The sequence below is a fragment of the Marmota monax genome, unplaced genomic scaffold, assembly GCF_021218885.2.
Source record: "Marmota monax isolate L192 unplaced genomic scaffold, Marmota_monax_Labrador192_F-V1.1 WCK01_AAM20220418_F8-fsc00121, whole genome shotgun sequence".
Classification (NCBI taxonomy): domain Eukaryota; kingdom Metazoa; phylum Chordata; class Mammalia; order Rodentia; family Sciuridae; genus Marmota; species Marmota monax.
The window spans coordinates 1,585,512-1,599,142 of record NW_026693351.1 but is presented as its reverse complement, the minus strand read 5'-3'; the positions used below and the strand labels follow the sequence as shown (position 1 = coordinate 1,599,142).

The 13,631-nt window shown below is 42.1% G+C and overlaps 1 protein-coding gene across 3 annotated transcripts in view; it reads left to right on the top strand.

The window, feature by feature from the left end:
• Positions 1-13,631, top strand: part of Ralb (RAS like proto-oncogene B) — a 42,155-nt gene that overhangs the window by 17,669 nt on the left and 10,855 nt on the right. For all 3 annotated transcript variants that reach the window (XM_046456866.2, XM_046456863.2, XM_046456864.2), the window contains one exon: positions 3,946-4,119. In XM_046456866.2, coding sequence (XP_046312822.1) covers positions 4,006-4,119 — 114 coding nt within the window. In that variant the 5' untranslated portion in view covers positions 3,946-4,005. The remainder of the gene's footprint in view (positions 1-3,945; positions 4,120-13,631) is intronic.

Genomic DNA, 13,631 nt, shown 5'->3' with positions numbered 1-13,631 from the left:
GTGGTTGCTGAGAATTGAACCCAGTTCCTCATGCATTCGAGGCAAGCACTCTACCACTGAGCTACAACTCCAGTCCCAACCTGTATTTTTTTTTTTTTAAAGAGCACATCATGGAATAGGTACATCTATTATAAACTATTAAATGTTGTACATATCTGTTAAATCATATACATGAACTGCCCAAGCTTCACTGATTCTTTTTCTTCTATTTTTCCTCCTCGCTTTAGTTAAGTCCTTCAAATCTGAGTCTATATGTTGCTTTCTCCAGGAAATTTCCCCTGAACTTACATTCTGCTTTAGATATCTCTTCCGTTTCCAGAGTGCCCTTTAACCATAGAATTTGTCACCCTGTACTGTCCTCATTTACTAATTTGTTCAAACCAGTAGACTGTCACTCAAACAACTTTGTTATGGGCAAAGACTATATTTCTGTAATGTTTTCTGGTAAAAGTAAAAACAATCAACAACAGTAAATAGACTCTGAGACTTCAGCAGTTAGAAGTTTCTTATCTCTCACACCAGGAGTCTGAAGGTCAGCATTTCCACGAGTGGTTCGGTGAGGGGCACTTGGCTGCCACCTCTGCCTTTCTTTTGTCCTTCCTGTCAGCATGCCAAGTTGACAGAAGCAGTGACGTGGATTGGAAATATCCGCCATAGTTATTTCCGGTTTTGGACTTGAGTAGAGATGTTTTAGCAAACATCTGTGGATTCCTTGAGTAGCCTTCAGTTTATTTGTGATTGTTTCTTCTAGAGAAATTGACGCTGCTTTTTTGAAAATAGTGGTTCAGAATTAGACTTATTCATGTGTTTGGAAAAGACCTCTGTTCTTAGCCTGGAAAAATATTTGTCCATTTTCATATAGTTCACAGAAGGTTGCCTTGGAGAAATGTGGGATGGAGGATTTGAGTGTTGCAACCTCATTCCGTTTTTAGGAAACTGCTGGGGGCCAGAAATGAGGCCAAAAGTAGTTTCACATTCTTAAACTGAAGCCTTTGGGGGAGGCCTGCCCCTTATCCCATTTCTTTTATTTTAGTCACAATTCAGATGTGTTTAATTATCGAGTTAATTGCTTAGCTCACTTATTATAAAAAGCACATAATTAGCAAAGGGGGAGTGGAAAGAGTGCCTGGTGTAGGCAGGTAAAAAGATGGTGAAATGTGAGGGTGGAGAAACCAGTGGATGAGCAGGGCTGCGACCTTGACTTAGGGTAGCCCAAGGCCATTCACGTGGCCCCTGTGCAGCTGAGGAACTCAATGTGAAAAGGCTGAATTTCGTTCAATTCACCTGTTTCGGAAAATAGATATAGTGCATGGAAAACTTGTGAAACTATATAAATATGATCTCAAACATGTTTTTAAATATTTTTTTTAGTTGTAGATGGACACAATACCTGTATTTATTTTTATGTGGTGCTGAGGATCCAGCCCAGTGCCTCACAGGTGCAAGGCACACGCTCTACCACTGAGCCACAACCCTAGCCCTCATATACGTTTCAAATGTAGCACTATGTAGATTAAAATACTAGCAGGAAATACTCAGTTAATAGTGAATATCTCTTGGTGGTAGATCATACGTGTTTTTTTTTCAGAGATTGTGTGTTTTGTAGGTTTGCTACAGAGCATCATAACTTTTCATTTTAAACATTCAAAAAAATTTTAGGCATTTAGAATGATTCTTGTTAAAGTCCATCTGACTTGTTGGTAATGTTGTGTTTTTTAGATGCTGCTTTTTGTTTTTATTCCAATTGATCAAATAATCCTTTGTCTGCTGCCTGTCTGAAAAGCCCCACTTGCTATGTATGCTGGCTCCCATGTGGTGGTGTTCTCGAAGTTGGGAAGGTGCTCTCCTTGCCCTCATCTCCCAGACAGCCTTTGGCCAGCATGCTGCGTGGCGCCCCGGTGTTCCTACCTGCCTGGGACCACTTTGCACGTACATTTCTTGGTTTTGGAGGACTGTTGTGGTTGTAGATTTTTAAGTAAAACTCGCATACAGCTGGGGCTTTGGCAGATAAGCCTCTTTGTCATCGTTCCTGTTGGTGAACATGTTTTTCTAGTCCACTCTCCTCCGGTGCTCCTTCAAAGGCCTTGGCCTCTCAGTTCTCAGTTGCAAAGGTGTTTCAGTTCTCGCTCCTCCCTGTGTGGGCCTTGGTCTCCTAGTTCTGTGTACATTAAATCCTGATACCTAGAGATGGCAGGATGAGCAGCTCCTACTGCTGAGTGGGGACTGCTTCTTTTCCACTGAGCTCAGCTGCGCGTTTCAGAGCAGTTCTCAGCCTTCGCTGCCCACGAGAGTCACCTGGGAATCTTTAGAAGTCCCGAGTTTCAGGCTGCATCAAAATCTCTGACCAGGATGTTGGTATAGTTCCCAGGTGCTTGAAGCCAGGGATGGAAACAACTGATTTAAAATGATGTTCTGGGGCTGGGGATGTGGCTCAAGAGGTAGCGCGCTCGCCTGGCATGCGTGCAGCCCGGGTTCGATCCTCAGCACCACATACAAACAAAGATGTTGTGTCCGCCGAAAACTAAAACAATAAATATTAAAATTCTCTCTCTCTCTCTCTCTTTAAAAAAAAAATGATGTTCTGTTTTTCCCCAGTGATTTGTGTGTTGTGTGTATTTGTTTTTTTCTAGTGGTAGTGTTTTCAACTCAACAAGAAGAGAAATAGGAGCCCATGGTGTTGTAATTAAACAAATACCCTGTTAGGGCTGGGGTTGTGGCTCAGTGGTAGAGCATTTGCCTAGCACATGTGAGGCACTGGGTTCCATCCCCAACACCACACACACACACACACACACACACAAAGAAAATCTAATTAAAACCACCCTGTTAAACAGGACGGCAGCAGACCATTATTACATCCCTACTATGTGCTAGATCCTGTGCTTAGATCTTTCACATGTTATGTCCTGTAGTCCTCAGGACCATCCTGCAAGTTTAAATGCCCATTTATATGTATTTGCAGATAAGAAAACCATGTTACCAGGGGCTGGGGCTCAGTGGCAGAGCCCTTGCTTAGTACGTGTGAGGCACTGGGTTCAATCCTCAGCACCACATTTAAAAATAAGTCAATAAATAAAGGCATGCTGTCTGTCTACAACTACAAAAAATTAAAAATTAAAAAAAAAGAAAACCCTGTAACTTAGAGAAATTAAATAACTAGTCGTAGGTCACATAGCTCACAAATGGCAGAACCAGATTTGGGTCCATTTTGCTGAGATGTATGGAAATAGAACTCCACCCCCATATAAATTATTTAAAGATTAGCTCTTGGGTCAGAACAGGGTCTAGATATCTGTTGAATTTACTTACGGGGGATATTTCATCTCCCTTAATGCCAGGATTGGTACTCATTTTCTTATTTTTGAGGAGGACAAACTGATATAAATTAATTGTTATCTTTTAAAAATTTAACTTCTTTTAGTTCATTACTTTAAACAAACCTGGAGTAAATAATTACATACTTCTTTTAACTGTGTCCTGTGTCCTGAGGGGTTGTATATTACTATAAAATAATATATCTACTTGTTCCTCTTCATCCACCTCCTTAATTCACATGGAGGGCTGTGAGTTTGTGTGTGTGTTGGGGGGTGTGTGGCTAGAGGGACAGGGACAAGGAGAGTAGTAAGGATAAAAAACTGGAGAGCCAGGTCGCCACATGGTTCCCTGGCACACTGGGTGACTCGGGGGAGTGGTGGGAATTGAGACTTGGAGCCTTTCGGTCATTCTGTCCCAGGGAAGCCCTGGGGGGTGTATGGACTCTAGTGATAGCGTCCTCTTCACCCTCCTCAGTGATACAGGCTGGGGCTGTGTGCTCCTGTGTTACTCTGGCCCTGGCTCTGTGGAGATAAATGACTTCCAGGTGGTCACAGGGCTTTTACCTTTGTCCAATTCCCAAAGCATAGGTGTGTTGAACTGACTCTAAGTCTTTGTCTTTGTCACTGGCAGCTCTCCGACTGGCTCTTCTGTCCGCGTGCCGTCACCTGTCGCCTCCGTTAAGCCAGCAGGATGGCTGCGAACAAGAACAAGGGCCAGAGCTCCCTGGCCCTTCACAAGGTGATCATGGTTGGCAGTGGCGGGGTCGGCAAGTCGGCCCTGACGCTCCAGTTCATGTACGACGAGGTAAGACGCCAGCCACACTGCCTGTGTGGACTCCTTGGCCGGGACAATGTCCCAGCCATGTTTTGGTGCCCTCCCCCATGTGCATAGGGTGCATGGGACAAAACTGTCAAGGTGGTTTGGGAATAGCCTCCTAGGGGACTTCCCGACATAAGGCCCGAGGTGCTGATTTTAGATGTGACTTCAACTCTGGCAGGGATGTGAGGAGCCTCTGCTCACATAGTTTCAACTCTTGTTCTTTGAGATTCTTTGTGACAAGAGTGAGGGAGCAGAGAGAGGCCTTTGTATAGGTGCCAGAGTTTGAATCTGGGATTTTACCCACAGGCCTCTTGTTAGATCTCGGTCCCCATCCTGGGGTGTTAGCAGCAGGTGGCGGGACCTTTAGGAGCTGGGCCCTAGTGGGAGAGAGTCAGGTCACAGGGAGGTATGCCCTTAAAGGGGATGTTGGGACCTGGCCCCATCTAGTTTCTCTCTTTGGCTTCCCAGTTGCCAGAGATGAGCACCTTCCACCTGTGATCCCACCGTGACACGCTGCCTCACCACAGGCCCCAAAGCAACAGGGCTGACTAACTGTGGACTGACACCATAAGCCAAAAATAAACCTTTCCTCTTTTAAACTGATTATCTCAGGTATTTTGTCACAGTGCTAGAAACTGACTAACAGCAAGTATTTCTCAATAGATAGTTAGCTTTGTGCCTAGTCAATTTGGGGAAAGAAGGAAAAGAGAGCTGAGTTGTCATAAGAACCTAATCTTTTCCTAAGTGATGGACATCAAGTTCTTGATTCTCTATGCAGCAAGGTAAGGCTTGTGCCATTCTTACCCAACACTTGTATTACTTACTTTATGTGATTAATATGAGTGGTGTTGAGTCCAATATGACAGCACAGTCTTGATTTCTGTGGCAACCAGAGTTTCTGCTGGATGGCCATTAGCTGGAACTTCTGGTAGAGGGCATGTTCAGAGCAAAGCCCACACCTTAGTATGGCATTCACACAAGTGTACGTTCTATGAAATTTGCCAAAGAGAGAAACTAGGCCACTATCTTTCTACTAGACTTTCCTCTGTCCCACTTCCTCTTGTGTTGGGTGCTATTGGAGTGGCCATGGACATTTCTGATTCTAGCTGAGGGAAGTTCAGTTAGGGATAGGGGTTAGTTGGGAAATATTGTGTGTGTGTGTGTGTGTGTGTGTGTTTGCGTGCACAGAGTCACTTTAGTGCATGGGGTGGGAACATTCCTGCCACCCACTGTGCTGACTCACTAGCATTGTAATGTGTATTGCAGGGCCAGGTGGGTCGCAGCATGAACACGTCCTGTGGGACCCGGCACTTCGAGTGTGGGGGTGGTGGAGGAGAAACAAGGGGCAAAATGTATGGAGCTAGCAATTGGTCTGGAAATTTCTTCCAGATCTTACACTGAAACTTCATACATATTTCGTAAATGTGTCAGTATATTTGTCCCTTTGTATCTGTGAAGGATTGGTTCCAGGACCCTCCAAAGATTCCAAAATTCATAGTCCTTTTATAAAATGGAATGGTATTTGTACATAATCTGCATACACTGTAAGTCCTCTCTAGGTTCCTTATAATACCTAACACAATGTAAGCACTATGTAGATAGTTGATATCATAGAGGGAATAATGACAAGAAAAATAAGTGTACATGTCTGTATAAACATTTTTTCTGAATATTTTTCATCTGTGATTGGTTGAATCCACAATTGGGAAACTCATGGATATGGAGGGCAGACTACAGAACTAAAATTTCCATTATGAATAATGTCATGTATTTGTGAAGCTGAAAGAACCTTTTCTAAACTGTCAGTACAAGAGAAAATTCCATCAGCCATGGCTACATTATTTGTTATTCTTTATAGAAAAACATTTCAAAGTTGTTGGCATATGACAAGATACAGTATATAGCAAATTTTTAAAAAGGTATTCTAGAGATGTCAGGCAGTTAATGAATAACAATATTAAACTATTTTCCTGGGTTTTGTGATGTCAATATTTGTCCTAGTTTTCTCTTTCCATGTAATACATGGACACAAATTTAGCAAATGTAGGTTGAAAACATACATTTCTTGTCTCAATTTCCATGGTCAAGAGTTGAAGTGTGGCTTAGGTGGAGCCTCTACTCAGGGTCTCCTAAGGCTCCAGTCAAGATGTTGGCCAGGGCTGTCATCTTGTCTGAGGCTCAGTTTTCTTCCATGTTCCATGATTATTAGCAGAGTTTAGTTCTTTGTGGATGAAGGACATTGGCCCTCAGCTTCTACAGGTTGCTCCCAGTCCCCTGTCACACTGGGTAGGCAGTTCATTCTGTGTCAGCTGTCTTCTTCAAGTGCATGGGGTGGGAACATTGTAGGTTCAGCTAAGACAGAGTCTTGTACAGTTGTTGCTTGGTATCTATAAGGGATTGGTTCTGTGATTCCTACTGATACTAAAATCCACAGATGCTCAAGTTCTTTATATAAAATGATATAGCATGTTTTAGCCAGCTTTTTTGCTACTGTGGCTAAAAGGACCCAATCAGAATAACTATAGAGGAGGAAAAGTTTATTTGAGGACTCATGGTTTCATGACAGGCAGGCTCCATTCCTTGGGGCTCGAGGCGAGGCAGGCCATCATGGCAGAAGAGTGTGGCAGAGGGAACCAGCTCACATGATGATTAGGAAACAGAGTTCTCCACCCTCCAGATACAAGTAGCCCCAAAGCCACGCTCCAGTTCCCACCTCCTCCAACCACACACTATTACTTCACTTACCACTCAATTCCTATCAGGAGATTAATTCACGGATTGGGTTCAGACTCTCACAACCCGATCATTTCTCCTCTGAACCTTCTTGCATTGTCTCACATGTGAGCTTTTGGGGGACCCCTCATATCCAAACCATAACACAGTGTTTGCATTTAACCTACGCCCATCCTCCCACATACTTTGTCTCTAGATTACTTATAATACCTAATACAACATAAATGCAATGAAAATAGTTGTTGCACTATATATTGTTAAGGGAATAATGATAAGGAGCAAAGTCTATCCATGTCCAGTACAGATGAAACCATTGTAGGCCTAACTACATTTTCGATCTGTGGTTGATTGAATCTGGATAGAGAACCCTTGCATATGTGGGGTAGGCTGTATAAGGAAAGGGCCTCTTGGGCCTAATCCCATCGTGGTTACCATATTCTGTGGCTAGAAGCAGTTCCAAGGTCTGTCTGCATTCCAGGGGAGTGCATTATCCACGGGCATGGCTCATTGGGGGTTGCCTGAAAGTGTATATGCCTAGTGTATGTCTATCTTTAAATTTTTATAATGAATTATTATTGCTTTTCTCATGGAGATAAATACTTATTTTGCATCCAATATTACTTGTGAATCCTTTTTTAAAGGAGGGGTCCCTCAAATCAGTAAGCATCAGGCTACAACCTGTATCTCCTTCTGGGTCACACCACCTGTATCTTACAGTGGGACATTTTTGTGGTCAATGCCTACTTCTTTTTATCTTAAACTAGGTGCTGAAGTGGGTAAATCTGGCAGACTCTGCTAAATATACTTCAAACATTTTTGCTTAGAAGGAGAGAAGTTGAGAACTCTGCTGTGGAAATTTTTCTTGTTTGTTTTTGCTTGATAACTTGTAAATTGCTTTTTTAAACTTACATATTCTTCTTTTGTAAGAAGAGGAAAGAGTGAGGAAGGAGTTAGGATGAGGGAGAAAGGTTAGAAATGCAGTTGTTAACAGAGGTGGGGAAGGGGCTTTTTTCTGTCAGAGGATATTCAGCAATGCCAGTTTTAGTTGCCACTACCAGAGGGAGAGTACTGCTGGAAGGTAGGGGCCTCTTGCCTCAGCCTCCCAAGCCACTGGGATTACAGGGTACGCCACCGTGCCCTCTGATAATTCTTTGTTGTGTGGCTGTCCTATGCGTGGTAGCATGATCAGCAGAATCGGGAGTTCAAAACCAGCCTCAGAAAAAGCAAGGCACTAAGCAACTCAGTGAGACCCTGTCTCTAAATAAGATACAAAAAACAGGGCTGGGGATGTGGCTCAGTGGTCGAGTGCCCTTGAGGTCAATCCCCGGTACCAAAAAAAAAAAAAAAAGAAAAAATTAATCATCATAAAATATCAGTGCTGCTGTTGAGAAACCTTTCTGGGACTGTCTTTATCCATTTTCTGTTGCTCTAACAATAGCTGTGACTGGGAAACTTATAAAGAAAAGAGGTTTATTTTGGCTATGGCTCTGGGAATCCAAGAGCATGGTCCTGCATCTCCTTGGCTTTTGGTGTGGGCCATGTGCTGCTGCATGCATGGTGGAAAGCAGAAGGGCAAGCAGGAATGTGCAAAGAGAGGAGGGTACAAAGCAGCCAGGTGTTGTATGACAACCCACTCATGGTAACTAACCCACTCTTATAGGAACCACTTTGTTTCCTTTGTGAGGGTGGATCCCTCAGGGTCTAATTGCCTTGTAAAAGTCCTGTCAACTTGCAGTACCATTACATTGGCAACCAGATTTCAGCATGAGTGTTGGTGGGGACAAACCACATCCAAATCATATTACAGCTGTGGCTGGTCAGAGAATGGAGACTCCTACGGTGCAGGTGATTGAGAGGCCTCAGGATGCCAAATCCAAGGGCAAGTTCAGATACAGAGTTCTAGTCCTCTGTGAGACTAGGACCTATTTTATAGCTCAGTACTGCTGCTGATACCTAGGAGACTAGGAAAGCCCGGTCTGGGTGTGTGTGTGTGTGTGTGTGTGTGTGTGTAGGGGAGGGGAAAGATGCAGAAAAATCAAGAGGTTTTTTTTCTGTCCTTCATAAAGACAAGGGAAACTATGCTTTGCCTTAGTCTGTTTTTCTTGTGGGCTAACATTATTTGAAGACCAGAAAGTAGTGGTTATTGAAGAAATGGCAGAAGAAAATCAGGACAGGGAAAGAACAGAAATGATGTGTATCTGGGGGAGTCTTTAATTGATTTTCTAATGCTGTTGTGTAGTACACTTGAAATGTGGCTAGTGATGACTGTATCAGCAAGCTAGCTCTGGGATCATAATTTGCTTAGTAACTCAGTAATTATAATTTGCTTACTAAAAATTTCTTATTTTTCTTCTTTAATGTAACAGAGACTAGGGAAAAGAGGATGTTGATGGGAGTTAGGATTCAGAATACCTGTGGCTATTATGCACTTGAAATGTGGTTATAGGCTACAATATTGGGCAGGATAGTTCTAGAGTCATAATTTTGGAACTTGAGGAGACCCTGGCAGTGATTTTTAACCATAGCTTGAAATAGACTCTCCTTTAAAAAAAAAAAAAAAAAAGCCCTCTGAATAATCTGGAGTTGAGAACTAGGCCTCCATTTCCAGAATGCTGTCCGGGTGCTTCTGACGTGTGGCCAGTTGTGATAACTCCTACCTGAGAGATCAGAAGCCAGCTAGATTTCACAGAGACAGACACCGAGGCTTATGCTCAGGGGCCAGCTAACTAACACAATGGAATTTTTTGTGAAACTTGGACTATGGAAGGAGCAAGTCGATTCCTTTCTAGAGTCTCACTTTGACAGTAATTAAAGGGAACTGCCAGTGGGGCTGATCGGAGATTGTAACTTTTTAAGCCCTGGCCTAACACACTTGAAGATAGATAGAGAGAGCTAGAGAGAGAGAGAGAGAGAGAGAGAGAGAGAGGGAGGGAGAGAGAGAAAGAAAAGTCCCTTTAGGGGCACTCTCCCACCAACCTGTAGGCATCCACTGGGCGCCACCTCTTAAAGGTCTACTGCCTCCCACGTGGCTCCACGGACTGGGGACAGAGCCTTCAACACATGGGCCTTGGGGGATATTCCAGGTCTAAACCATAGCAAAGATGTTTAGCTTTTTCCAAGAAAGTGAGGTTGGGGTGAGGATGCTTTGGCAGCAGCCACTTCAGACTCAGTCTCCCCAAAGTCCCCCTAGACATGGCTCAATAAGAAGGGTGTGGGGGCTGGGATTGTGGCTCGGGTGGAGCACTTGTGAGGCCCTGGGTTTCATAAATAAATAAAGGCACTGTGTCCATCTACAACTAATAACAATTAAAAAAAAAACTATAAAATGTTAAGGGGGTAGGGGGAGAAGGGGTGTGTGTGAATGTGCCTTGGACCTATGCGTCTTGGGCATCTGAAACTGAACCACATGAAGCTCTGCAGGCCAGTAGAGGACGAGTATGGTTCATATTAACAGAGTCTTTGGTGATTTTCTGATTCTACCTGAAAAATGTGTGTAAACATCAGGGTTGCGATAGAATGTTCTAATAATACCAGGCTTTACTCAGTGCAGAGCTATGCGGGTATGTCTGAAATTCAGACTTCTGGTGTCAAAGGATCAGTGAAACTGTGGCGGCTTTCTTCTTAGAAGCTCAGAAATGCCCAGTTGAGATGTTTATGGTGGTATGCAGAGATTCTGAGTGATGGAGGAGTAGTGGTTCTGTCTTTTTTGGATCATGTATTTGTCTCTTTGGAAAGTTAAAAGGACAGATACTGTTGCAAAGCATAGGCAAGTTTTCACATTATAATTACTAGTATGAAGTTAAGAGAACCCAGGATTAAAATATTTTAGGATTTTTTTTTTTTTTTTTTTTTTTTGTACTGGGGATTGAACCCAGGGTCTTGCACATGCTAGGCAAGCACTCTACCACTGAGCTATATCCCTAGCCCACTATTTTAGGATTTTTATTTTTAGATTTAAAATAATTTGAACTGGCAGCCATTAATTAATAATATAAGGTATTTTTAGGAGTGTTCTTTGAAGGAACCTTAAATTCTGTTGATATTTGCAATTCAGTTTTTAGATTATAAATTTTTCTTACAACTTTGAGTATAATTCACATAGCATGAAAAGCAGTCTGTTAAAGAGTATAATTCACTTCTTTTGTATGTATACGCAGATGTGTAACATTCACCATTGTCTAAGTTTCATCACTCAAGAAAAAAGCCCTGTGTATTAGCAGTCACACCCATTACTACTTCCTCCTCTCCTGCCCCTGGCCTCTCACAACCACTTTCTGTTTGTGTGGATTTACCTAAATGGAGTAACACAATATCGCCTTCATGACTTTCTCCTAGCATCATGTTTTGCAAGTTCATCCCTGTGGTAGCATGTAACAGTACTTATTCCTTTTTTTGAAAAAATTGTGATAAGATTCACATAAAACTTCCTCTTTTAGCTGGGCACAGTGGTGCACGCATGTAATCCCAGTGGATGGGGAGGCTGAGACAGGAGGATTGAGGTTCAAAGCCAGCCTCAGCACACCGAGGTGCTAAGCAACTCAGTGAGACCTTGTCTCTAAATAAAATACAAAAAAGGGCTGGGGATGTGGTTCAGTGGTTGAGTGCCCCTGCAATCCCCGGAACCCTCCCCACTACCCCTCAGGAAAAAAAAAAAAAACTTCCTCTTTTAAAGTGTAGAATTTAGTGATATCTAGAATATTCACAGAGTTGTACAACCATCACCAGTATCTCATTCCAGAAGATTTTCCTCACCCTACATACATTAGGAGTCATTTCCTATTCCTTATCCCTCCAGCCTGGGTACCTACTTACTATCTACTGTCTAATCTACTTTCTATCTCCAAAGAATTGTCTGTTCTGCATAGTTCACATAAACAGGCTCATACAATATGCCGTCTTCTGTGTTGGCCTTTTTTGACTTAGTAGAATTCAACAAGGTTCATCCAAGTTGTAGCATGAATTGACACTTCATTACTTTTTTTTTTTTTTTTGGTATTGGGGATTGAACTCAGGGGCACTCAACCACTGAGCCATATCCCCAGCCCTTTTTTGTGTTTTATTTAGAGACAGGGTCTCACTAAGTTGCTGAGGCTGGTTTTGAATTTGCAATCCTCCTGCCTCAGCCTCCCAAGTTACTGGGATTACAGGTACCAGTCTACTTCATTACCTTTATGACTGAATAATATTTCATTGTTTGGATAGGCCACATTTTGTTTTTCCAACAATTGAGGGACATTTGGTTGTTACTGCTTTTTGACTCCTATGAGTAAGTTGCTATGGACATGGGTGTTCAAGATGAAAACATCTTAAATTCCTTTGAGTGTATACCTGGGCAAGTAATTGCAGAGGCATGTGATTACTCTATTATAATTGTTTGATGAACTGCCAATCTGTTTTCCATAGTACCTACACCATTTTCCACTCTTACCAGCAATATTTGAGGGTTCCAGTTTCTCCATATTCTTGACAATTGTTATTGTCCCCCACCCTTCTTTTTTTTTGGTACTGGGGATTGAACGCAGGGGTACTTTACCAATGAGCTATAGCCCCAAACCTTTGTATTTTTTGAGATAGTCTTTCCAAGTTGCTTAGGGTCTCACTGAGTTCTTGAGATTGGCCTGAAACTTGTGATCCTCCTGCCTCAGCCTCCCATGTAGCTTGGATTTCAAGCATGTGCTACCACGCCCAGCTTGTTGTCTGTCTGCATATTACAGCCATCCTGTGGTTTGAAGTGGTATCTAATTGTGGTTTGACTTATGTTTCCCTGATGGTGAGTGATGCTGAGCATCTTTTCATGTGCTTATTGCTCTTTGTTTATCTTCTTTGGAAAATTGTGTATTTAGATTCTTTGCGCTCTCTTCCCCTTTTTTTCGTCCTGAAGATTGAGCCCAGGGCCTCTACCATTGTGTTCTACCATTGAACTACATCATCATATTGCCTGTTTTTTTTTTTCAGACTTTTTTTTAATTGTAGGATACCTTTATTTATTCATATGTGGTGCTGAGGATCAAACCCAGTGCCTCACATGTGCCAGGCGAGTGCTCTACCACTGAGCCACAGCCACAACCTCCCCCCTTTTCCTGTTTTTAATTGGGTTGTCTCTCTTTTTATGATTGAATTTCCAGAGTTCTTTATGTATTCTAGAAATAATCCCCTTAATAGACATGTGATTTACAAGTATCTCTCTTTCTCTGGGTTGTCTCTCACCGTCTTGACGGTGTCCTTTGAAGTCTGAAAAATTTTAATTTCAGTGAAGTCCGGTTTACCTGTCTTTTTTGTTGTTGTTGTTGTTGCTTGTTTGTTTGGTATCATATTGAAGAATACATTGCCAGATACTAGGTCATGAAGATGTACACCTGTGTTTTCTTCTAAGAGTTTATAATTTTAATTTTTTGATCTATTTTAATTTTGGTATGTGGTATGAAGTAGGGGATCCAGCTGTACCAGCATCATTTAATTTTTAAAAATACATTGTCCTTAACTTAGTTTATTTCTTGATTTTTAGAATCATTAAGATTACTTATTTTATACACACCAATATAAAGAAGATAGCTTTGGAATAATATCATTATACTAAACAATACAACTACTGAGAGGAAGTTTCATATTTCTTTGACTTTTTTGTCCTTAGTTTTTTTTAAAATATATAGATATTGATGGACCTTTATTTTATTCATCTATTTTTATGAGGTGCTGAGAATTGAACCTAGTGCCTCACACATAGAAGGCAAGCGCTCTACCTCTGAGCCACAGCCCTGGCCCTC